At 39.2% G+C, this 27,779-nt stretch overlaps 1 protein-coding gene across 1 annotated transcript; it reads left to right on the plus strand.

Moving 5' to 3' along the window:
* The first annotated feature begins 19,416 nt into the window (after positions 1-19,416).
* On the plus strand, positions 19,417-26,491 carry LOC111911128 (uncharacterized). The gene is made up of 7 exons (XM_023906915.3): positions 19,417-19,583; positions 19,912-20,108; positions 20,173-20,236; positions 24,586-24,778; positions 24,866-24,939; positions 25,808-25,963; positions 26,056-26,491. The coding sequence occupies exons 2-7, from the start codon at positions 19,916-19,918 to the stop codon at positions 26,177-26,179; spliced, it is 804 nt and encodes a 267-aa protein (XP_023762683.1). The 5' UTR covers positions 19,417-19,583; positions 19,912-19,915; the 3' UTR covers positions 26,180-26,491.
* The last annotated feature ends 1,288 nt before the right edge of the window (positions 26,492-27,779 follow it).

Genomic DNA, 27,779 nt, shown 5'->3' on the forward strand with positions numbered 1-27,779 from the left:
CACCTTTCACCCACAGACGGATGGTCAGAGCGAGTGGACCATCCAGAACTTGGAGGATATGTTGCGGGCATGCGTGCTAGATTTCGGTGGTAGCTAGGATACTTATCTTCCCTTGGCTGAGTTCTCGTACAACAACAACAACTACTACGCGAGTATTGACCGTCCTCCATTCGAGATGTTGTACGGTCGGAGGTGCAGGACCCCGATATGTTAGGGTGAAGTTGGCCAGAGGCTCATGGGGAGCACCGAGGTGGTGCTCAAGACGACCGAGAGGATCCAACAGGTTCGAAGCAGGCTACAGACTACGCAGAGTCGGCAGAAAAGTTACGCCGACAAGCGTCGTTCAGACCTGGAGTTCCAGGTCAAGGATATGGTTCTCCTGAAAGTGTCGTCTTGGAAAGGCATCATTCCATTCAGGAAGCGGGGCAAGTTGGGCCCGAGATACATTGGTCCATTCAGGGTTGTAGCTCGGGTGGGCAAGGTGACATATAGGATGGATCTGCCAGCCGAGCTCAGTCAGATCCACAACACTTTCCATGTCTCCCAGTTGCGGAAGTGCCTAGTGGATGATTCAGCGGTGGTGCCGCTAAAGGATATACAGGTTGATGACAGCTTGAATTACATTGAGCACCCAGTTGCAATCCTCAACCGGAAGTCGAAGGATCTGAGGAACAAGAGGGTGGAATTAGTAAAGGTGCAATGGCAGCACCGAAAGGGTTCGAAATGGACTTGGGAGCCGGTGGAAGAAATGATGGAGCATTATTCCGAGTTGTTTCAGGATCGAGCAGCAGACTTTGAGGACGAAGTCTAAAATAAATGGGGGAGATTTGTAGCACCTAGTTCCTGGTACGTAAAATTTATCTAAGTATTTTACATTTTAGCCTTGGACTCGGCGAGTTGGCGACTCGGCGAGTACACATTCTGGACTCGGCGAGTCCCAGCTGTCTGATGAAACCCTAAATTTCAAGGGTTTGCACCCTAATTAAACCCTCTTATCCGCCCCCAAGCTCGCCCCCTTCACCCTCAGAGCTCTCTACTTCGTCCAAGCCTTGTTCCTTGTGAGATTGAAGCATTTTGGTGTGTTTTCTTGAAAATTTTGTGAGGGAAGGGGAGTAGATCAAGAAGAGAAGAAGGAGGCCAGGCATCCTTGTGTTATCTTAGTGATTTCCTTGAGGTATAACTCAGTTTCCCTATGTTTTCATGCTTATAGTCCCTTATAGCTCCATGAAAGTCCTTCTTGAGCCTTTCCCCAAGCCTGATTGTGTATTAGGGTTTGTAATAAGTTGTTTAGCCTCTAGATCTAGGCATGATTGAGCTCCAGGAGCTTGGATCTACTGCCTTTATGCAGCCATATTGTGTAACGCCCATGTTTCCAGGCTAGGCATTTTCGTTGATGTAATAGTCTATGTTAACCTTTGTAACCCGTTTTGAAATAATAAAAGCGTATTATATGTGTATTATGTGTTTCGTGCTTAATTGGTTAATTATGTGATTTGATTAATTAAGAATAAAATAAGAGTCAAAATTTAAATGTAAAATAAACTCAATGTCTTTTCATAAAGTTGTAGTGGCCGAAACGAGGTTTCCGAATATATATAGAACGCCCAAATCTGACTTCGTATGAGGAAGTTATGATTTTCTGAAGTTTCGACTTAGCGGTATGCAGCCCAAATACTCGTAGGAGTTTATTAATATTATCCGTGTTTAGTACAAGAAAATTTGCTCGTAGGAGCATACATAAGTAACACTAATCCGACAGCATAACGGCTCCATGAGTAGTGTAGTCACTTAAACATAGAGCCGGAGTACATAACATAGTTACTAATATCCTACTACGATAGGTCTATCCCTTACCGCGATGAGCTGCGTCAGGAGGTGGTGCCGAAGATGTGGATGCTCCCTGAAGACGAGCCACTAGGCGTTCTGCATCCTGAAGTCGAGATTCCCACCTTACCTGCCTCATGTGAAACTCCCGGAGGACGTCACGTGTCTCCTGCTCTGCACGCTCGACTCTAGTCCACAACCGGCGTACTTGATCAGCAGTGTCCTGAGCAAGGTCGCCGGTGTCCCGTAACCGTCTCACCATGACTGGTAGGGCTCGGTCGGCCGGTCCTCCGTCCCTCAAGTCAAAGAATTCGCGTGACATGCCAAACGGGGGTCGCTGTCCCTGATGTCTGCTCCATCTCCAAAGATCCATGCCCCAAGGAGGGGTAGGTCCAGTGGGTCCCACACGATAAGCAGGCACCCTGATCGGGTAAGGGGGGTCGATGACCTCGGACTCTGCATCCGAATCACCCCCTTCGCTGTCATCGAGCTCCTCTTCGAAAGGTTCTTCGTCTTCTTCGGGTTCGACAGGCTCGCCCTCGACTTCCGCCTCCGGTTCCCCGTCAAATTCCTCTTCGGGGTCCTCCTCAGGCTCCTCCTCCTCCTCTAGCCACCCGTTGTTTCCCTGATTAGGGAAGTAGGGGTCTCCAGGGTGATGAAAACCAGCCATGCTGTCTGCGCGAGTACGTAATTTTGCTACATTATTCCTAGGGTACTATGACTATTACACAGACTAAGCAAATATTCTCTTTTTGGGTGATATAGGGTAAAATTTTTAGGTTCCCTGGCTATTCCGATCTCATCAAGACATGTGTTAGTTTTACCTTGGAGAGAATGTAGTTGATCAGGCTACATTCACTCCTTGGTATCACTAAGAACAGTCCCGAATTAACCGAGATACCAGTATTATGGTGTTTGATTCAGCGTTAGGTCCTTACTCCTAATGCAGGCAAGTGTATTTTATTCATTTGTTTCGTTCAGAGTTATGTTAGTCCCTCTTTTTGGTTTATAGTTGCATATCAATGTATGGCTCGACATGCTAGTTCACTATAAACAAAGCTCTGATACCAACCTGTCACACCCCCGAACCAGACGGCGGAAACGTCCGGGGGCTGTCGTGACTCAATTGAATACCATAACATTGAATATATATGAAACAAAACAACATTCGTCACCATTCATCAACATAGTACAACCAGTAGTGTTTACATGTCATACATTGTTTAAGACATTACATTTCCAAAAATTTATGTTGTTTGGTTCATTCAAAAATAAACTGCAACCGTCACTGAGTATGATTTCCCTTGATTCACTGGTTCCCTGAGAATACAAGTATTTTGAAAAACGTCAACATATGAAATGTTGGTGAGTTCATAAGTAGTGTTTGAAATCGAATGTTTATATTTCTTGAAAAACCACCAGAAAATCCGATATTTTCTGAAAAGAAAAGCTTTCGAAAACGTTTGTGAAGATCCATAGGTATGCTTGTTTGTTTCTATACTTGTAAAAAAATGTTCATTCAAGAGGTATGTGTTTCAAATCCGTATGTAATAAAAACCCTAGGGAAACCCGATGTTCCCCTAGCTCTTTTGGAATCCATTAAGTTGCGTTGAAAACATTATAAAAATAGCAGTATCGGTCCCAAGCGACGTTGGAAGGTTCTCGAGCATTGATTATTTACTACAAACCCGCATTACACAAACGCCCAGTTTATAGTTATACTAACGAACCCGAAGGCGTCGTCCGTACTAATCACGTTATCCAATCGCCCGGACTATGAGTAGTCCCACATCCGAAGAGAAAGAGGTCACGAAGACCCCGGTAACTCCATTAACCGGCTGGGGAAAATATGCGTGCGAGGGGTCCCCGACCCGCCTCGTAAAATGTGTAGACTTTTCTAGCAATACCATGGACCCTTGGGGACCAGTGGTACAAGCCATTGAAAGTCACCCTACGTTGTGCCAAGTCGGTGAAACTCAACACTTCGTAGAAAAAAAATGTCTTCGGGCCTTAAGATCAGGTCATTGGGCTAGCTAGGCCCAACAAACAAGATTTTACACTTTTGGGGCCCGAAGATGGTGCGTAGACGTCTGTGCACACTCGTATGTATATGTATTACCAATCATTATTTGTATGTATCATGGAGTTAGTAGTTGTAGATTTCCATTGGCTCGAGACCGAGCCAATTCGTTTAACAACGACTTTTGGTATTGTAATGAGTTGTATTTCGTTGATAGTCGAGGTGTCATTATTTGATCAAAATGTACACATTGAATCAGCCTTGGAATATTTCTGTTTTCAGCCTCTCATTAATTGTAAAATTTACATTTTCAACCCTTTTATTTAAATATTTCCCGATTTGGTCCTTAAACTATTTTTCTTGACATTTTAACACCAAAAATTATTGAAATTAATATTTTCCAGCATATTTTTCAAAGAAAACAGTTTAAGTCCCTGAAAATGCAGTTTTTCTCGGTTTTAGCCCATCTTTTCGCAATTTTGACAATTTTGGCCCAAAATGGAAAATTTTTGCAACTTTGGTCCTTTTTAAATTTAAAAAGCATTTTAAACCTTTGAAAAGGATTTGGAACACTTATAGTCCACTGTTTTACGGAAAGTTACAGTTTTGGCCCTCCAAAACAGAAAAATTCGCATAATGGGCCTTATTGGGCCGAAATTTTCATTTTTAGCCCAATAAGCTTGAAATTTATGTTTTTAATCCCCCAAATGAGTATATTTCCAGAAATTTATTTATAGAAACTGTTTTGGCACACTTCATCCATCAGAATCTGTGAAATGTCAATTTGGGCCCTTATTTTTGCATTTCTCACATTTTAGGCCCAAAATTTGTGTTTTTAACCCAAAGAAAATTATCACTAACCCACTTAGCCATTTTTCTTGAAGCTCTTTGTGTTTAGAAATATATTTGAAGCTAAAATCATTTAACACAAGATATATCTCGGTTTTGATGAGTTTTAAGGCTAGATCCAACATAAAAACACATAAAAGCATACATATAAGCATGGAAATCATACAAGGCATACAAATACATATAGATCTACACTTTCACTTGTATTCCCCCCCACAAAAACTCATAAAAACAGAAAATAGGGGTATGAATCTCACCTTGGGTGTGGGGGCTCGGTTTTGTAAAGAAAATGGAAGGAAAATGAAGTGATTTTCGGCCCTAGCTTTCCTTGATGTAGATCTCGAGTTTAAGGAGCTTTCTAGGAGCATGATTACCAAAATTGTTTAAGAGAGAGGATCTAATAATGAGAAAAAGAGTTATAAATTCCTTAGATATGTGTGACTTACCAAGAAGTGATGATATTTTCTTGAAATCCTCTTGATGCACAAGCAAAGTTTCGAGATTTTAAGTGAAGAGGGAGGATGGTTTCTTGAGTAATCTAGAGAGTGTTTGTGAGATATTTGTGTGTGTGTGTGTGTTAGGTTTTGGCCGAGAGCAAGAAGAAAAAGAGAGAGGAATAGACATGAAGTGATATATGCATAGAGATATGAGATATGTTGCATGGAAAACCAAGAGATAAAAATGAGGTGGCATGGTAATAGTCAACTCCTCCTCTTGGGCTTTTCTTGGGCCGAAATTTGGGAAGGAAGAAAAGGTTTTTGGGCTCTATTGCCCCTAAGCCCACATAGGAGTTGAGTTGAATGATTTTTGGTCCCAAAAAAATATAATATGATTTTTATATTTTGTTGGGCTAGTTTAGGTTATCCTTGGCCCAAATCTTCCAATTCATTTCATTATAGGTCTAACATGACCTAAAATGTTAAAATAAATAAGAGTGGGTCCAATTAGAGCCCAATTAGGGTCCTAAACCCATGATAGTCCAATTGGAAGCTTATTGGTCCATTTGGATCCAATAAGGAAGTCTTAGTCCAAAATGGACTTAACCAAAACTTCTAGGGTCTCCAATTGTTTGATGACTATCTATAGTACTTGTATCTTGTATTTGATTAAAGTTTTTGATTCACATTAACTTGAATGTATAGATTACATAGCTTAAAATTCATAGTTGTGACATTTTAGCCGAAACAATCTAAATGAGAATTGAAGATCTCGTTGTTAGCAGCGAAACGATGAAAAGTTAGGCGAGAACGGAAGTCAGACGAAGAAGTTATGAATTTATAACGAAGTTTTCATGTCCGGGCCTACTAAAAATAAACAATAAAAATAAACTCAAAATTTGCCGACGGAGTCTAAACGAAAATTGTAGAGCATAGTCTCACCTACGCATGGATATAAAGAACGTCGAAAACGGAGTTCGTATGATAAAGATATGAATTTTCAAAGTTTATTAAACAATTAATATTTAAATTTAATTATTATACCCGATATTATCCGAAGAGGAGTCACCGGACTTATCCGGATTATGCCCAACGTAAGGCGGTACGCCCCGCGTACATTGAAGCATGACGCGCCTCGCACTCGAGTGATTTCGGATACGTAAGCCATGACGACCGAGGCAGTACGCCCCGCGTAACCTCATACGCCCAACGTACTGCGAGGCCTCAGGCACCTACAAAAGGGATGCGAGGGTTTCGGGCATTCTTGCTCATTTCCTCTCTTTTTCGAGCCGAAGCTCTACGTGTAAACCCCCGAAGCCATCCCGACACCCCGGATCTCATATCCAAATTAAGAAGGAAGTTTTACGCTCCCGAGGATCCCGAAGTGCGATTCCCGAGCTGAAGCTCTGCCCGTGAGGAGTCTGATTTTTGTATAGATTTTCCAGATCTATCGAAGTATACTACTTCTGCAAGTCGTAGTGCTGTCTGATCATCTTTTGATCAAGTGAGTGTATAGTCACTTTCATTCCAACACATTATTATGAAGTATTTTATATAAAATACGTGCTATGTGTATATATTTTGTTGTTATATGTGTGAATGTATATTCACTCTCTTCTATCTCATAGATCTGATTTATTCTCTATGAAATACGTGTTATGTGTGTGTGCCTCATCTGTTATGTGGAATATGTATTGATTAAAGCATGCTATACAGGTTTTAAACTATGTATAAAAATGTATATTTTTATCTACTAATATGTTGGGTAGAACATGGGTAGATAGTTGGTGTGTAATAAACAGATGAGAGGCCTCGATGTTGTTTTGATTTAGTCATCTAGCGGAGTTTAGATGACGACCACGGAGTTTTCTAGACAGTCTTGTGGAACACTAGCAGGCTCGCCACCTGTAGGTGTTAATGAACTTGGGTGTTCATTCGTTGTACTCCATCTCCCCCATGGTTGCCTTATTTGACATATATTGCCGGGAAACCCCCGAATGCATGTGTTGTCACCCCGATGAAATATTCTTAGACTGGGTCCCTTGTATTAGTTGTTTTAGGGACATAAAGTGAGAATAACGGGAATGGGTAATTGGGTTATTGTTGGTTGATGAATATTAATTTAATTATTTATTGTGGGTTGAAAACCCTATGTGCTCACCAGGCTCCCAAGCCTGACCCACTCAGTTTCTTTGTATTACAGGAAGTGGCGCGAGGGCATAAGATGGGTAATCATCAAGTTGTTTTGTTTACAAGCCTGTATATGTATATATTTGTTGAATGACTTGTAATGTTATCGTTTATGCTTTATGGTCTGTACCGGAACATGACATCCCGAGTTTTGATTATATAATGAAAATACATTTCTTTATGAAATGCTTTGGTAAATATTATTTTATCATACTTTGTTTTTGGGAACAAATTCCGCAACTCTTTTAAATCAAAAGGATTTACTCTGAAATTATTTTAAAAGCATAAATGAAACCGGTTTTTTCTGGCCGAGATTTTGGGGATGTTACAGTTGGTATCAGAGCATTAGTTTAAGCGAACTAGAAATTTGTAGGATTTCTAGACTTAAACTTAAAATGCTATGTGAAATTTTGAGATGTGTGTTTGTGATATTTTAGACACGAGCAGTAGATTATTTTTGGAAATTTGCCTAAAAAGCTTTTATGTGCTAAATGTTATATGTTTGCCATATATGACATTATTTGTTCGGATCTATGGTCTGTTGCCGACCGGATTTGGAAACCTTATGTGTGTAGGATTCTAAGCGTACGTCTACGATATTAGAACTAGCATGTAAACATTTCGGAGTGATAAGGATTATTTGAATGTCTATCGTGAATGAGGATCTAATTTCACCTTATGCGGTGTATAGATCAAAAATGGTGAGAACAAGAAGTGGAGTTGGAAATGCTGATGAAAACAGGAATCAACCACCAGTGATTGAGCAAATACCTGTCGTAGCAGCAGCACCTGAGCTGATAACAATGGCTATTGTACAATTAATGATTCAAATGATGTTGGATCGTCAAATGGAGGAGACTAGGCGGTTGCTTCAACAGAATCGTGAAGAACTGTCAATTCAAGTGGAAGAGCCCGAATTGAATGAAGGGCACTCGGAAGGCGGAAACTTCAGTGGGTCTGTTGGTCAAGCCAACCCATCGATAGTTAGGCAAAACAACCATGATGGAAGGAATGATGGAATGGGATGCAAGTACAAGGACTTTCTAACTTGCAAACCATCGACCTTCAATGGAAAGGAGGATCCGATTGGAGTTATGGATTGGATCTTAGAAATGGAGTTAGCCTTCATGACTTGTGGCTGCAGAGGCAAGTTGCAGACTATCTATGCAGTGCGTCCGTTCCGAGGTGGAGCCGTTTGTTGGTGGAACACTCTAGGGAAGACTTTAAGCCCTAATGAGCCACTGCAACTGACGTGGGCAGAATTCTTGGTGCAGTTCAAGCGCAAGTTCTGCTCGGCTCAAAATCTGTTGGAGTTGGAGAATAAGTTTTTGACATTGACGAAAGGCAGCATGTCAGTTGATGAATACACAAACACTTTCACCGATAAGATGGAGTTTGCTTTGCGCATCGTGCCAGATGAGCTGACAAAGGTTGACCGGTACACAAAGGGACTCTCATGGGAGTACGCAGTGCCAGTTCGTCAGGCACGTACTCTGGAGGCAGCTATTTGGGCTGCCAAGTCTGTTGAGGACATGATTAAGGGAAGGACCGCCAGCAAGGTTGAAGTTGGCGAGAAGAGAAAGTTTGAAGGAACTTCAGGTTCCAATAAGAAAAGCAAATTTTCGAAGTCTGATTCGAAAAAAGTTTGGAGGAAAAGGAGGCGAAGCGAAATGATGTGATAAGTGTAAGAAAAAGCACTTTGGGAAATGTAGTGAGGATGTAACCTGCTACAAGTACGGAAAAATTAGGCATTTTGCCAATGAGTGTCCGAACAACAAAATGATGTGTTTTGGTTGTAATTAAGAGGGGCATATTTTGAAAGACTGTCCGAAAAAGAAGGAGGCAGCAAAGCCCAACATTCCACCAAAGCCGAAGGCGAGAGCCTTCCAGATGACACTTGAGGCTGCGAAAGATGAAGCTGATGTCACTTCAGGTACCTTTCTTGTTAACGAACTACCTGCTCAAATTTTGTTTGATTCTGGAGCCAACTACTCCTTTATTTCGCATGAGTTTGGTAGGAAACTAACTTTGCCTGTTGATAGACTAGATAATACTTTATTAGTCGAAGTTGCTAGTGGCAAGTTTGTACCTGTTAGCCATCGTGTGAAAAACATCTTAATCGACCTCAATGGGAATAAGTTTCACGAGGAATTATTGCCTATCGAACTTAATGGTTTCGACATCATTTTGGGAGTGGATTGGCTTAGCGCCAATGATGCTGAAATTTTATGCAAGAAGAAGATAGTTAAAGTAAACCCGCCTGGGAAGGAATCGTTTATGGTGTATGGGGACAAACGCAGAGTGAATTCTGGAATCTTTTCCCTAATGAAAGCCAGAAAGTGTTTGACCAAGGGATGTACATCATATTTAGCATTCGTGATTGATGCTAAGAAAGAAAAGAAGGTGATGCAGAGTATTCCAGTAGTGTGCGATTATCCGGAAGTATTTCCCGAAGATCTTCCTGGATTACCACCTGATAGACAAGTGGAGTTCAGAATAGACTTGTTACCAGGGACCACGCCAATAGCAAAAGCACCTTACCGATTAGCATCGACGGAGATGAAGGAGCTGATGATGCAACTTCAAGAGTTATTGGACAAAGGTTTCATTAGACCTAGTTCATCACCCTGGGGAGCTCCGATGTTATTCGTGAAGAAGAAAGATGGAAGTATGAGAATGTGCATCGATTACAGAGAGCTGAACAAAGCAACAATAAAGAATAGATACCCGTTGCCAAGGATTGATGACCTGTTTGATCAATTGCAAGGTTCGAGCTATTTCTCGAAGATCGATCTAAGGTCAGGATATCATCAGCTGAAAGTAAGAGAGCAAGATATAGAGAAGACTGCATTCAGAACTAGATAGGGACACTACGAGTTATTGGTTATGTCGTTTGGACTAACCAATGCTCCAGCAACATTCATGGATTTAATGAATAGGGTTTGTAATTCGTTCCTTGATAAATCCGTGATAGTGTTCATAGACGACATTTTGATTTATTCGAAAAGCCAAGAGGAGCATGACAGACACTTGCGAGAAGTGTTAGAAGTCTTGAAGAAGGAGAAGCTGTATGCAAAGTTCCCCAAATGTGATTTTTGGATTCGTGAAGTCCAATTCTTAGGTCACATGGTCAACCAAGAAGGGATAATGGTTGATCTAGCAAAGATTGAAGATGTGATGAAGTGGGAACAACCGAAAAGTCCCACGGAGATCCGAAGCTTTTTAGGATTAGCTAGATATTACCGAAGGTTTATCCAAGGCTTTTCTTCGATCGCTAGTCGATTAACAACTTTGACCCACAAAGGAGCTACTTATGCTTGGAGTGATAAGCACAAAGAAGCATTCAAGAAGCTAAAGAAGAAGCTATGTGAGGCACCGATACTTTCTCTACCTGATGGAGTTGAAGACTTTGATGTTTATAGCGATGCGTCTGGGGTTGGATTGGGTTATGTTTTGACCCAAAGAGATAAGGTGATCGCATATGCGTCTCGACAGCTGAAGGAGCATGAAAAGAATTACACGACTCATGATTTGGAGTTGGCAGCGGTAGTTTTCGCTCTAAAAATATGGAGGCACTACCTCTATGGCACGAAGTGCAAACTTTTCACTGATCATAAGAGTCTCCAATATCTCTTTAGTCAGAAAGAATTGAATATGAGGCAACGACGCTGGCTAGAATTACTTAAGGACTACGACTGTGAGATACTTTACCACCCCGATAAAGCTAATGTTGTTGCTGATGCTCTCAGTCGGAAATTCAATCTTGAAGGAAAAAGGCCAAGAGAATTGAGAATAGAAGTTGTCTCGACAATTGTGGAAAGTATAAAGAAAGCTCAAGAGGAAGCTTCTGAGAAGAATGACCGAAAGGAGGAACGTTTGGGCAAAACGTTGGTGTTTGGTACAAACGGTCATGGACTGAAGGTATTCCAAGATCGTATTTGGGTACCTAAGTCAGGAGGAATAAGAGATCTTCTGATGGAAGAAGCTCACAAAACCATGTACTCAATTCATCCTGGCAGCACTAAAATGTATAGGGACCTGAAACCCTACTACTGGTGGCCGACGATGAAGCTTGCTGTTGCAAAGTATGTGGCCGAGTGTGTGACTTGTGCAAGAGTCAAGACACAACATCAGAAACCATATGGGAGTTTAGAGCCTTTACCTGTGCCTATGGGTAAATAGGAAGACATTGCTATGGATTTTGTCACTAAACTACCCCGAACAAAGAATGGTCACGACATGATTTGGGTGGTCGTTGATCGATTCACTAAGAGTGCGCATTTCATAGCAGCCAAGGAGAAATGGTCTATGGATAAGGTTGCGAATTCTTACGTGAAGGAAATTGTGAGGCTTCACGGTGTTCCGTTAACAATTGTGTCAGATTGTGACAACCGTTTCACCTCGAGGTTTTGGAAAAGTCTACAAGAGGAAATGGGTACCAAGTTGTGTTTAAGTACAACTTACCATCCACAGACTGATGGTCAGAGTGAAAGAACAATACAAACACTTGAAGATATGCTAAAAGCATGTACCCTGAAATTCCTAGGTAACTGGGATGAACATTTACCTTTGGTATAATTTTCCTACAATAATAGTTACCACTCGAGTGGGCCAAATCTCACTTGGGAAACGGAGAGTGACATGTTGAGTCGCTATCCGCATTTTTTTGTTGATGTGTGATTCTAGGGACAGAATCATCCTAAGGGGGAGAGAATTGTAACGCCCGTGTTTCCAGGCTAGGCATTTTCGTTGATGTAATAGTCTAGGTTAACCTTTGTAACCTGTTTTGAAATAATATGAGCGTATTATTTGTGTATTATGTGTTTCGTGTTTAATTGCTTAATTATGTGATTTGATTAATTAAGAATATAATAATTGTCAAAATTTAAGTGTAAAATAAACTCAATATCTTTGCATAAAGTTGTAGTGGCCGAAACGAGGTTTCCGAATATATATATAGAACGCCCAAATCTGACTTCGTATGAGGAAGTTATGATTTTCTGAAGTTTCGACTTAGCGATATGCAGCCCGAATACTCGATTTGAGATTGAGCGGTTTTTAGCCGAAACAATCTAAATGAGAATCGAAGATCTCGTTGTTAGCAGCGAAACGATGAAAAGTTAGGCGAGAACGGAAGTCAGACGAAGAAGTTATGAATTTATAACGAAGTTTTCATGTCCGGGCCTACTAAAAATAAACAATAAAAATAAACTCAAAATTTGCCGACGGAGTCTAAACGAAAATTGTAGAGCGTAGTCTCACCTACGCATGGATATAAAGAACGTCGAAAACGGAGTTCGTATGATAAAGATATGAATTTTCAAAGTTTATTAAACAATTAATATTTAAATTTAATTATTATACCCGATATTATCCGAAGAGGAGTCACCGGACTTATCCGGATTACGCCCAGCGTAAGGCGGTACGCCCCGCGTACATTGAAGCATGACGCGCCTCGCACTCGAGTGATTTCGGATACGTAAGCCATGACGACCGAGGCAGTACGCCCCGCGTAACCTCATACGCCCAGCGTACTGCGAGGTCTCAGCCACCTACAAAAGGGATGCGAGGGTTCCGGGCATTCTTGCTCATTTCCTCTCTTTTTCGAGCCGGAGCTCTACGTGTAAACCCCCGAAGCCATCCCGACACCCCGGATCTCATATCCAAATTAAGAAGGAAGTTTTACGCTCCCGAGGATCCCGAAGTGCGATTCCCGAGCCGAAGCTCTGCCCGTGAGGAGTCTGATTTTTGTATAGATTTTCCAGATCTATCGAAGTATACTACTTTTGCAAGTCGTAGTGCTGTCTGATCATCTTCTGATCAAGTGAGTGTATAGTCACTTTCATTCCAACACATTATTATGAAGTATTTTATATAAAATACGTGCTATGTGTATATATTTTGTTGTTATATGTGTGAATGTATATTCACTCTCTTCTATCTCATAGATCTGATTTATTCTCTATGAAATACGTGTTATGTGTGTGTGCCTCATCTGTTATGTGGAATATGTATTGATTAAAGCATGCTATACAGGTTTTAAACTATGTATAAAAATATATATTTTTATCTACTAATATGTTGGGTAGAACATGGGTAGATAGTTGGTGTGTAATAAACAGATGAGAGGCCTCGATGTTGTTTTGATTTAGTCATCTAGCGGAGTTTAGATGACGACCACGGAGTTTTGTAGACAGTCTTGTGGAACACTAGCATGATCGCCACCTGTAGGTGTTAATGAACTTGGGTGTTCATTCGTTGTACTCCATCTCCCCCATGGTTGCCTTATTTGACATATATTGCCGGGAAACCCCCGAATGCATGTGTTGTCACCCCGATGAAATATTCTTAGACTGGGTCCCTTGTATTAGTTGTTTTAGGGACATAAAGTGAGAATAACGGGAATGGGTAATTGGGTTATTGTTGGTTGATGAATATTAATTTAATTATTTATTGTGGGTTGAAAACCCTATGTGCTCACCAGGCTCCCAAGCCTGACCCACTCAGTTTCTTTGTATTACAGGAAGTGGCGCGAGGGCATAAGATGGGTAATCATCAAGTTGTTTTGTTTACAAGCCTGTATATGTATATATTTGTTGAATGACTTGTAATGTTATCGTTTATGCTTTATGGTCTGTACTGGAACATGACATCCCGAGTTTTGATTATATAATGAAAATACATTTCTTTATGAAATGCTTTGGTAAATATTGTTTTATCATACTTTGTTTTTGGGAACAAATTCCGCAACTCTTTTAAATCAAAAGGATTTACTCTAAAATTATTTTAAAAGCATAAATGAAACCGGTCTTTTCTGGCCGAGATTTTGGGGATGTCGCATATTGCTTGAAAGCCCTAGATCTACTCTTTTGGTGCATTTTGAGCCCTAAAACCTTCATTGGTGTTTATTTACACGTAAAGTTGGAAACTTTACGTGTTAATCAAGCCCTAGAAACCCAGATCTATGAATGGCATGAGCTGGATTCAAGCAAAATCGGGTTTATAGTATTTGCTTGTGGCAGACTCGGCGAGTCGTTCATCGGACTCGGCGAGTCGAGTCGCAAGTCCCCGAGTTTTCCCCCTTTTCGTGTTGCGGGTTGGAGTAGTGAGTCATGGGGTGTGACTCAGTGGGTCGGAAGCCAGACTCACTCATGAAGTAACTCGGCGAGTTCAAGGCAATCTTCTTGCCTCAAGAACAGACTCAGCGAGTTGTTCATACAGCTCAGCGAGTCACAGCATAGAGTGTTCTTCGGATGAAGATGAACTCGGCGAGTTGTTCATACAACTCGGCGAGTAGGATAAAGGACTATTGGCCTTTGGTTTAGAAGGATACCTCGTCGAGTCAATGCCTAACTCGACGAGTAGAGACGGGTTTACGGTCAGACAAAGGGATAGGGACTCGGCGAGTTGGTAAGCCAACTCGGCGAGTCGGGTCAACTGGCAGTTGACTTTGACTTTGACTCTTGGTTTGGTTAGGGGTAAATGGTCATTTTACCCTGAGGCCGGTAAGCAGTATTTGACTAAGTGTTTTGTGGGAATTATAGCCGGAGGATTTCCGGAGCAGCAGCAGCAGAAGACAGTCAGTTCCCACACCGATCAACAGCTACTTTGAGGTGAGTTACCTTCCAGTAGCGGTGGTCTACGGCCACAATGCCGGCCCACCAGTAGGAGTTGTATGATAGATGATTGTCTCTGTGATATTCATCTAGGGTTGCTACTACCTGTGTTATGTTATTGTGCTAGTATGATACGATGCTATGTGCTAGTGACAGTAGGGGAGATAGTCCCCTAGATTACCGGTCGATAGGGACGAAGTGGTGGTCATGCCTAGCCATGCTAGATAGATTATATGATATATGTGTTATGTGGTAGTAGTAGGGGTGAAATAGTCCCCAGTACCCAGTCGAGAGGACCGAAGGGGAGACCAGCACCCAGATATGCTAGTCAGTATCCGGTCGAGAGGACCGAAGGGGAGGCAAGCTCCCAAATATACTGGTCAGTATCCGGTCGAGAGTACCGAAGGGGAGGCCAGCTCCCAGATATACTAGACAGTATCCGGTCGAGAGGACCGAAGGGGTAGGTCGGGCACCCAGATATGCCTGACAATATATGTATGTTATGTGATTGTATGGTATGTGGTATGTTGGGGGAACTCACTAAGCTTTGTGCTTACAGTTTTCAGTGTTGGTTTCAGGTACCTCTTCTTCGAAGGGGAAAGAGCTGGCGCGGTAGCGGCCCATCACACACATGCCTCGTATTCCGCACTATGAGATCTTCTTGGGGATTTGTACTCTGACATTATTATGTTTTATGAAAATGTTTTTCCAGACATGCGATATCTTTATGAAATGTTATGATCGGTGAACGTTTTATTTCGAATGTTTTTCTAAGTATATGTTTTAAAATGAAATTTTTGGCTCGTATTTTTGGGATGTTACACTTTCAGTTAGACCTCGTTGACTAATTCTCATTCTATCTCCAATTTGCAAAACTGTATCGAATTTATCGCGCTCGAAGAGTAGGGACTAAGTTCCGTCCATATCTTTCGCATACGAGATCTATTATCGACGTTCTTTATATCCATGCGTTAGTATTTACGAGTACTACAACTTTCATTTAGATCTTGTCGGCTAATTCTCACTCTATCTCAGATTTACAAAACTGTATCGAATTCGCCGCGCTTGAAGAGTAGGGACTAAGCTTCGTTCATATCTTTCGCATACGAGCTCCGTTTTCGACTGTCTTTTTATCGTTTAACTCCTATTAACGATATCTTAATTTCTCGTTTAGATTATTTTGGTTAAAAATCGACCGATCTAAAATTCAAATTCGAGCTGTGCACTGCTATGCTAAATCTTAGAAAAATCATAACTTCCTCATACGAAGTCATATTTGGACGTTCTTTTTATGCACACTCTCGGTTTAACATATTCTACGACTTTCGTTTAGATCGCTAAGGCTAAAAAGTATTTTATCATAAATTCACTTTTTACGATTCCTGATGTCGTGCCGGTTTAGCCGTAAAACTTCGACGGGTCATAACTTCTTTGTTATAACTCAGATTTCAACATTCTTTATATGTACGGAACCCTTGTGACATATACTATAACATGGTCAAGATTATTTATTCTAAATTATCTTATATCAAAAATGTCATTTTTTACGCTCATTGTCTCTAAATTGACTAGCCCGAATACGCGGACGTTACATATACTAATTAAAAACTCTTAAGATGATAAAATCGTTAGATCTTTCCAAAGTCAGACACTAAACCACATCTGATTAACCTAATTCTCGATGATAAGATCGTTATCATTTACTAATTAACAATAAAATTAACTCTAATACTAGAACATTATTAGTATATAAGTTACCTTGGGATTTGAGAGGCCCGGTTAAGCCTCTCATCTTTGAATTCCAAATCTACATCTCGATAAATTATATGCCTCATCCACTATCTAGAATCTCCCTTGGTCCTCCTTATTTATTGTCACTAGGTAATCGGTTCCATTAATCAGAAGCAATAAAGCTGTCACGTGGCATGATGAATTGATGATTTTGGGGAATTGATTCATGAAGTCGTGAAGAACAAAGAACATTGTAAACTGAAATTGCCTAGTGTCCTCGCCAAATCAACAACCAAATTTTCTTATGATTTCTCGTTGACTCCTCGTATTCTAGAGTCGTAGATGGATGTTAGATATACATTTTCCTGTCTGATTTCTAAAAGAAAAAATGATTCGTACCTAAATCGGAGATATGTGTTTAGAGCGTAGCACGGTCATGGGGCAACGACGTCGAGGTTGAGAAGATTAGGCAGAAACGATTTGGAGTCTGGAGTCAGGTTGATGGCAATTAGGGTTTAGGGAATAAGTGGGAGACGATGGGAGGTAATTTGATGGGTAAGGCCGATTAGGGATTTATGAAATTAAAGAAGGGGAAATTTTTTGATAGGAGGGAATTAAACTATAGGCGGGGTTTTGTAGTTTTTGGAAAAATATTTTCCTGCTAGCAATAAAAGAGAGAGGGTTTTCTAATTTTGAGGAAAATTATAGTGGCACCAACAAAAGTGCCACTAAAAGTATGTTATAGTGTCATAAAAGTAAAGTGCCACTAAAATTTTGTGCCACTAAATGTAATTTTATTTGTAGTGTTGGAGAAAGATGATCAAACAATTCTCACTCATGGTCCTTGCAGATCAGATCATCCCTAGTGGGTGAGGAGATACAAATATGTGAGGTCTATTAATTTTTTTTATATATAAAAAATAAATACATAAATAAGAAAATTAATTAAAAAATAAATTAATAAGGACACAATAGTCTTTTTAGGTAAGATAAAGACCAAACGCGCAACAAAAATAAACAGTAGGGACCATCCGAGTTAAAAAATAAGTTAGGGACCAAAAACACAAATTTTCCCAAACCACAGGGACCATTCATGTAATTTACTCTTACTTTATAACTATTTTTTTAATACATCTAGCTAAGGTCATCTAGCTAAGGACCCTGTTGAAAGTGTTAACATCTAGGATGTAATCTCCTACAGCCGGTCATAATAGTCATATGTGAACACTTCTAACAAGTTTATTACGTACGAAAAAAAGATAGTTACCAAGATGTAAACTTATTGAAAAGTTAGTTACCTTCCTAAATCATTTTCTTATTTTTCTTTATGAACAACCTAAATTTAGATGGTTTTTTGAACATTTTTGAAACATTGTTAAAATCTATTTGATAACCCTTCTAACTGGGTCTAAAGTTAAGACCCGGTCCTCAATCCCCAATCAACTTGTTTGTTTTGCCTTTTGCATCCTTGGACTCGGTTCAAATCAGGAACTCGGTCCCCAATTTTATGCCGATTCGGTCCTCTAAGAAAACAAAGCTGACTCAGTCCTTTGTTCCCAACATTTGCTTCTTCCTCCAATCTGAAACAACGGGAATAATATTCACCATCACTCCTTCCCTCACTCGTGCATTCTCTGTCGCTCACCGCTCAAAGGGGAAACGGCCAAGCCTCTACTGTCCGCTACCCTCCCAACACCAGCAGCTTGCTCCGCAAGTCCTCCACCATCGCTGGATTTTCAACCTCTGCATCTCGAAGGTAAGCTGCATTCATTTTTTCTTCCGCTTTCTGAAATTAGATGCACAATGAAATCATATCTCAAATTAGGAGCTTGCTCCACTTGTATGATTTGAAATCGGACATGAAATCATATATAATCAAATATGAAATCAAGCTGTTTTCTGTTTTTTTTTTTTTCGTTTGCTGAAATTGGACATATATTTGAAAGTATTGTTGAATGGTGAATGGTGTGTATCATGTCAACAATGTTGGTTGAGGTTTGATTTTCATTTATCATCTAATTATACATTGTTGATTCATTATCCCTAATAATTAAGTTTTGTTTGAATGAATCATATCTAAAGTGAGAAATTTCTCCCGCATGTTAATATTTTGTTTGAATTAATCATATCTAAAGTGAGAATTTTCTCCTGTGTGTTCAACTGCATTAAGGACTTTATATACATGATCCAACTTAAAATTTGATTAATTGTTGCTTCTGAGTTGCTTATCCATATGAAGCAAAAGGATGTATGACAGTGGCTGTTTTTTTTACTTAATAACTAAAATAATCAATGAACAATTGTTTTTTACTTATTAAGTTAATGAACAATTGTTGTTTCCTATCAAAGGGTAACATTGTAATTTTTCATCATTCACCATAGTCGGTCAAATATATAATCAAACAATATTATTTCAGTCAGATATGGACTCAGTCAGAAGTTCTAACTCGGTCAGCACTAACCCGATCATCACTAAGGGGGTGTTTGACTTAGCTTTTCATATGCCAAATGAACTTTTAGTAAAAGATCAAAGCTAAAAGATGTTTGACAAAAGACTTTTAAAAGCAACTTTTGAATTTTAGATAAAAGAAAAATCAACTTTTTGGAAAAGTCAGAAAACCTGATTTTTTGTAACCTTTTGGAAAAAGACTTTTGGCCTCTAAAAAACAAGCCAAAGACCTAACTCCGTTGGCAACTAAAAAACAAACCCCTCATGATTTTCCCTTAAAACTAAAATTACCTTTATACCCAGACTATCCTTTGTGTCGTTCACATCGTTCCCAGCTCTCACATCGACCGCTCACAGCCCTCGTTCTTCACCAACGTTCACCACACCTAAAGGCACCGGCGACCCTCCTCCGATCTCCGCTCCAGACCATCGCTGCCGGCGCCGGCTGCTACTCTATCTCTGATCTGGTAAGTCCCACCTCCGATCTTGGTTGAAATGGATTTTTCTCGTTCACATTGCATCTGATGTTTTGGTTTGTTTGAATCTTGAACTTAATTCTTGTATGATTTATATTATCTGGTTCCTAGAGGGTGTTCAATTTCTGCATTGGTGTTTGACATTCTCTGGTTCGTTGAAGGTTTTATATGGAATCGTTGAACCAAATGTGTAGCGTAATCTGTTGGTGTTATAAAATTTGAATATTTAGCTGAATTCCTGTCAGGGGTTAATTTCTGGTGTTATAAATCTGAATATTAGACTGAATTTGTGTTATAAACTGTTTTCTGACTCCGACAGGCAAATGTTGGGATGTTATCCAGTTTTGGGGATGTTCAACCACAAATTTATAGCAGGATGGCGCAAGAGTTTGTCTATCTCCATTCTCTCCTCAAATTCTTCTAATAATCATAATCTTGCTTTCTACTCCAAATCAATCAAACCCAAAATTCTTCTTACGACTACGAGCGAGCTCAACCGGGACTCTCCTTTGATTGGTAATACTCTTCATCTTTTTGATGATGTGAAATCGATAAATGTTTATGATGCAATATTCTCTAGGTCTAGAGTGCGTGATGATGGACTATATTTTTGGGAAGAAGAAGGCCACACAAGTTGCTCACTCGTAGGTATTTCTTTCATTCTTTGCCTTCAAGCATGATTAACGCACATCATTTTATGGCTTTTAAGTGTTTCATTAGTCTTAAAGAATGAAATGGAGGGGAAAGCAAAAAAAAAGGCTCAAATCCCTCTAACTCAAGAACACACTTAATTATTTGTTTTGCCAATAAATGAAGTAAATCATATGATGCGAAAAGGGAAACATGCATTTTGGTTAAATCAGAAAAAAAAAAGCTGGACTATATTATAGAAATTGCCAGATAGGTTGATGGTCGATGTTATATCTTGCTCATCTTTAAGGGCCAGTTTTGCTGATTCATGATTCATCTGTAGAGGTTTTCCTGGTTATGTTATGGAGCTACAAACATGGCCTTAATACTTTAAGGTCTTGAAACTTGAAAGTACTGTTGAGGTACTTGGAGTTAGAATGAAAGTGTAATGTAAGCTTTTTGTTTATCGCCAAAATGTTTCTTGGATTTATTACGAATCATGATCATATAAGGAGTCATGGAACTTCCTAGATACAAGTAGTTACAAGATGCCTATAGGTTCCACTAAAGTTTTTGCTACATTACTTTTTTTTCGAACTTCTGCTAGCACTTTTTGGGGAGGGGGAAACAGTTTAGCACCAAGAAGTCTTCCCCTACCTCATCTAGGCTCTTATTTAGGCCTTGAAGAAAATTCAAATTTCTATCTTTGTTGGGCACCCTTAGGACAACTAAGTTTGTAAGCAAATCCATTCCTCCTTGGCTAGTGTTACAAAGAGTTGATTTAATCTCGAAAAACTCAAGCGTTTTCAAGATCATTGTACATCTCTTGAATAACTTCCCAAATCTTGTAGATTGTGTTTGTGGGAAAATAACCCCTTAGGGTTTGCATTATCATTCATCAGTAATATAATACAATGTGTAAGATAATTACACAAAGGACTTCTAGACTATATAATATATATGAAACCTATACTAAACATAGGAAAATAAATAATACAATTAACACTCCCTCCTCAGCTTGAGCAGGAGGTTCCCAAACGCTTAAACTGTACCGAAAATCCAAAAATAATTGTGTAGGTAGTTCTTTAGTAAAAATATCTGCAAACTGATGAGCTGAAGAAACATGCAATACATGAACTTGACCAATAGCAACACGTTTCCTGACAAAAAGCAAATTTATTTCCATATGTTTGGTTCTTTGGTGTTGAACTAGGTTAGAAGCTAAGTACATGGCATTCACATTGTCACAAAATACAACCGTAGAGTGAGTCAAAAGACAAGAAAGTTAAAGAAGCAGATTTCAGAGCCAAGCAGTTTCAACTACATTAGCCACCCCCCGATACTCAATTTCGACACTAGACCTAGAGACAATGTGTTGACGTTTGGTGGACAATGGAACAAGATAATCACCGAGATAAATACGAAACCTAGATGTAGACCGGCGTGTCGAGGGACAGCCAACCGAGTCAGCATCATAATAAGAAACCAAGCGATCGACATGAGAAGGACGGATGAACAGACCGTGGTGAAGTGTACCCTGAAGATAACACAGGATACGCTTAAGGGCTAGAATGTGTGGTTTGCGAGGATCATGCATGAAGAGGCATACTTGTTGAACCGCATAGACAATATCCGGACGTGTGAATGTCAGATACTGTAAAGCCCTAACAAGACTTCGGTAGAGGGTCGGATCAGAAACTCGCCTCCGAGATGATGAGAGTTCTGGTTTTGTGTCTGTAGGAGTGCTATAATGATTGCTGGAGGTCATATCAGCTTGAGATAAGATCTCCTTATCAGCGAACACAGTCTGGGAAAGAAACAGTCTGTTGAGGAATGAGTAGCAGCAATGCCGAGGAAAAATGACAAAGGACCTAAGTATGTTATGGAAAACTCAGATGAGAGATGTGTGATGACTCTTGTGATAAGAGACAGGCTGGAAGTCGTGAGGATAATGTCATCAACATACAAAAGAAGATAGATAGTCTTAGTTCCACGGTGAAAGGTGAAAAGAGAGGTATCCGAGCGACTGTTGGTGAACCCAAAGGAAGAAATGTAGACAACGAACCGCTGATACTAGGCGCGAGGAGCCTGTTTAAGACCATATAAGGTCTTGCATAGGCGACACACGTAATCGGGATACGTAGGATGAACATCCAGGTGGCTGTTTCATGTAAACCTCTTTTGTTAAATCACCAAGAAGAAATGCGTTTTTAACATCGAGCCGATGAATTGGCCCATGACGGGAGACAACAATACTAAGAATAGTACGAATGGTAACGGGTTTAACAATTGGACTAAATATGTCATCAAAATCTAGACCAGGTTGCCGAGAGAAACCCTAAGCGACTAACCTGCCTTTGTAACGATGGAGGTTACCGTAAGAGTCAAACTTGTGACGGTAGAGCCATCGACAACCAACAATATTGGCAGTGGGAGGGTGAGGGACGAGATCCCGTGTGTGATTGTTGTTGATGAGGGTTGACATTTCCGCATCCATGGCTAACTTCCAATTCGGATCACTCATAGTCTGAGCGGTGGATCGAGGAATGTGGAAGAAGTCGGAAGTAGCGGAGAGATTAAGAATGGTATGTGGTTTTAGGAACCTGACCAGAGAGAGTAGTCATGGGATGACCACCTGTTGTAGGAGAAGGAGACGGATTTAGAGGAGATGAAGAAGTAGTGGTGACAACAGTGGGGCTGTCTGCTCAGTTGGGAGGGAAACTGATGGAGAAAGGAGAGAGGGAGGGGGGTTATTATCAGGAGTAAATTGATCATAATCAGATTCGGAAGGGGCAGGGTGAACAGTAAGGGAAGTGATCTTCATCGAATATGACATGATGGGAGATGATGACGTGTCGTGTGACAAGATCGAGACACTTATGTCCTATATATATGATCCGGTGTAGGACCAAGGTAAACGCATGCGGTGGACCTAAGAGAGAGCTTATGGCGGGAGGTAGAAGATGTGTTAGAATAACACAAGCAACCAAAGACACGAAGGTGATCACTTTGGAAAGAAACCAAAGAGAACCTCAAAGGGTGCCTTTAAAGGAAAGAGTGGTAGTGGGAAGAAAGTTAAGAGTGTGAACAACTGTGAGAAGTGCTTCAGCCTAAAAGGTGTGAATAGTGTTAGTTATGGTAAGAATTGTTCGTTCTGCTTTTACATTTTGCTGAGACGTATATGGGCAAGAGAAACAAATGGATGTCCTATGAGATTGGAGATAGGTAAGAAGAAGATGATTATTAATTCGCGTTCGTTGTCACACTGAAACGATTGAATGTCAGTTTTAAATTGATTTTTGACATACATTCTAAAGTTATAAAAACAAAATATACCTCAGACTTCGCGGAAAAACCCATAGAAAATGCAAAAAATCATCTAAAAAAAGAACAAAATATTTAAAATCATTCAAACTGGTGACATGACATGTCCATAAATCAAAACGAATAAGTTCAAATACACACAAAGTTTTAGACAACGAAGAAGTAAAAGACAAGCGACAATGTTTTCCAAGTTGACAAACACAACAAATTGGAACTTTATTAGTACTACTAGAAATAAAACGACACGACTGCAAAAGCTTGAGAACTGAAGATCCGAGATGGCCTAAACGAAGATGGAAAGTGGGAAGGGACACCATTATGGAGCTTTATCTGGAGCCGAGGGAATGGAGGAGGGGGGTACACGGGTACAAATCACCAACACTATCGCATCGTTGGAGAAGAGCATCCAAATCAAAATCATTTACAGAAAACCCAAAGGGGTCAAATGAGATAGAATCCCAATTATCAATTGTAAGTTTACGAACAGAAACTAAGTTTTTAATCATTTGATTTGACACTAAAACATTTTAAGAGAAAATTTGTTATTAGAATAAGAAAGAAACGCTTGACCAATGTGAGAAACCGGAATAATTGCACCATTACAAACAATTATGGATTTAAAGCTACACAGTGAGGAGGCCATGACCTTGGTAAGATCCAACTCCTTCAAGTCTAGCCTCACATAGACTTCACACTTCCTTCTCGGGCTTCCTTTCCTCCTTGCGCCATTAATAATGAACGTCTCCACCCTCCAACCACAACAACTAGTTCTCTCCAATGCACTTGTCTAAACCACCACAATTCTAGAAGGGAAATAATTGAGTAGTTATAGATTATTCTGTGCAAGTTATGTTTGCCATCAAGATAGTTTTTTCTAACAAGAATGGATAGGATGAGACTCAAATTAATGTATGTATGTGTGGGTATGTGTGTAGGTAGGTATGCACATACGTATGTTGTATTCCATATTTGTTCACCTACTCACCTAGCAACAATGAAGCCATATTTGTGCCTTATAAAAGTAGTTTGATGAATGCAGTGTTTGGGAACATGTTGTCAAGAAAGGGGATGCAGTTGTGGATGCCACTTGTGGAAATGGTTACGATACCTTGGCGATGGTGAATATGGTGGCTGATAAGTCACGTGTTGGCCGTGTTTATGCAATGGACATTCAAGAAACCGCAATAAAGAATACCATGTCTTTGTTGGATAGATCGCTTCATCCTAATGAGGTGATATTTTTCTTTATTTCCCATTATTGGCTTTATCTACCATTACATACATGTCTATAGTAATTTAATTCTTTTGATTCTTTCCAGAAAGAAATGGTACAGCTATATGCTACCTGTCATAGCGAAATGGAACAAGTTGTTCCAAGGAGTGCTACAGTGAGGTACACAGATGCCTGTAAATGTTACCATAGTATTAATATTTAAGGACAAAGTTACATAAACGGTCCTTGTGGTTGATAGAAAATACCACTGTAGGTCCTTTTGAGGAATTTTTAACATGGTTGGTTATTCGTAGCTTTAAAACGCACAGGACCGCCTGTGGTTTCAAAATCTTAAAAAGACAGTAATTTTGGCTAACGGTGTTAACTTTTTCAGTTTAAGTCCCATGTGAAATTAGATAGCTAATGTTGTAATTTTGTCTATTATTTATTGTTGGTTAATTTAATTTATTTATATTCTTTATGATTTAGATTTTTGTTGACGTTTTGTTCATTTTTAAATTTTTTTTTTACATTTTGTTCACTTACATTTTTTTTGACGTTTTGTTTGAATACTTTTAATGTTTTTTTGACGTTTTGTTTATTTATATTTGTTAAAGATTTCTTGGACATTTTAATTATGATTAAAGGGGCCATGAAATCGTTAACATATATAAACAAACAAAACGTCAAAAAAAACATTAAAAAATGGATTCGAACATAATGTCAAAAAAAATGTAAGCAAACATAATGTAAAAAAAACATTAAACAATATATTCAAACAAAATGTCAAAAAAAATCTAAATCATAAATAATATAAATAAATTAAATAAAAAACAATAATAAATAATAGGCAAAATTACATAAATGGTTCCTGTGGTAGGAAGGGCAAATATATCATTTCACATGAGATTTAACTGAAAAAGTTAACAACAGTAGTCAAAAGGACCGTCTTTTTAAGATTTTGAAACCACAGGACCAGCATGTTAAAAATTCCTCTAAAAGGACCATTTTATGTAGTTATGTTGTAATAGTTGTTGTTCCTTGATAGGGTAGTTGCATTCAACTTGGGATATCTTCCGGGAGGTGACAAAACAATGATTACTAAACCAGAAACAACACTATTAGGAATGGAGGCTGCAACCAGAATAGTTGTAGCAGGAGGTGTTATCAGCATGCTAGTTTATGTGGGGCATCCTGGTGGCATGTAATTAATTTATTAAACTTCCTCTTGCTGCAATCTGTTATCAAATATTAAATCATATGATTCATGACATTGATAAGCTTGATTTTGTGCAGGGAAGAATATGAGATGGTGGAAGCCTTCGCTTCTGGATTGCCAGTCGATACCTGGATATGCTGCAAGCTTCAAATGTTGAACCGCCCGTTGGCTCCCATACTCTTTCTCTTATGTAAGAGGTAAAACACAAAGGACCTTTTTTTTTTTCTTTTTTTTTTCTTTTTTTTTTTTTTTTCTCTAGATAGACTAGCACCTGAAAATGGATGGGGAAGGGTGGTAACACCAATTCCAACGAGGAAGATGAAAGGGTTGTGTGGATGGTAGACATATAGATGAGAATAGGGTAAGGAGTTTTTGGTCATTTTGTTTCTTGTTCCACCATCTTGGGTGGGACTAAATTTTGGAGAATTAGTCCCATTGGACTTGGTCAACAACCCGTCTTGTTCAAGTCTCATTTATGCCAAACACCTATTGAAAAAACTTTGGTTTATTCAATTCTGTTCAGTCCCACGCACCTAACGCTACCTTAAAGGTATAGATCTCGAGTTGATTTAGTGGTTAATTAATATTTTACCGACTAAATAACCACTGTAATTAGCCACTATGAATGATGGTTTCAAACATCAAATTTGCCCACGTAACAAAGAAAAATCAATGTTTAAATCCATTGTTCTGAATGAACATATTGTTAATTGAATGTTTAACCAACTAAATAATCTTCGTCTAGCCACTATCAACAATGGTTTTGAACATCAAATTTGCCCATGTAAACAAGAAAAATCAGTGTTTAAATCCATTGTTTTGAATGAACATATAACTTCACTCAATATCATCAATGGAAAACAAATCATAAATCGATCGCGATGAGACTTGAACTCACAATCTCCCGCTGTCCATTAGGTCACTTGAGCTTTGGCCTTATGACATTGAAAAAAGAGTTTTTATTACATTAATACATAATTTGAGTTTCTATTTTTACACAAACTAACAATATACTTTTATTTTTCTATCATTTGAAAGTCCAAATCAAATTTAAACATAATTAAAGAACAATATATGTAAATGTTAAATTATATGTATTTTAATATTTGATGAATAGTATTAGGGGTCTCATTGTAACTTTGTGTAATATATATTCAAGTGATAATACAACGTAACCCCTAAGGGGTTTTTTCCACCAATCCAACACGGTATCGGAGCTGATGTCCCGCATTCCGGTTGCTCAACACATCATTGTCTATCCTCATTGAGTCTCTGACTTTGAGGGGAGTGTTAGTGTATTCTACATCGGCGTGACACCGTCTTATAAGTGATTATATATGTTAGAGTTTCTTTTTCTCCACAAAGGTTGTTTTGGAGAGATTTTTGGGCTCCATATATATTTATAGTAAATCTAAAATGTGAAAATCAAGCCCAAATCGAACCCTAAACAAATACACAGTTTAAATGTAACCATGTCCATACTTTAGGTTGACATCATTCATTTTTGGAAAACACTCGGACAAAACATTTATTTAATATGATGTGTACAAATTGACATAAACAAACCAATTATTGCGGCAAATATCTTCCAATTTGATGAAACAGACAAAAAGAGGAAATTTTGAATTAGTGTTTCTAACAAAAGATGAGGTGGTGAGGATTTTTAGAATTTTGAGCTTCATATTAGTAAAACTAGTAGTAGTAAAACTAATAGAAACACAAATTTGAACCAACGAAAATGACAGGAAGTGGATTCATATTTCATTTAGCCATTGGTTTGCATTTATGAAATTCTGGGTGG

Source organism: Lactuca sativa, chromosome 7 (genome assembly GCF_002870075.4).
Source record: "Lactuca sativa cultivar Salinas chromosome 7, Lsat_Salinas_v11, whole genome shotgun sequence".
NCBI classification, from domain to species: domain Eukaryota; kingdom Viridiplantae; phylum Streptophyta; class Magnoliopsida; order Asterales; family Asteraceae; genus Lactuca; species Lactuca sativa.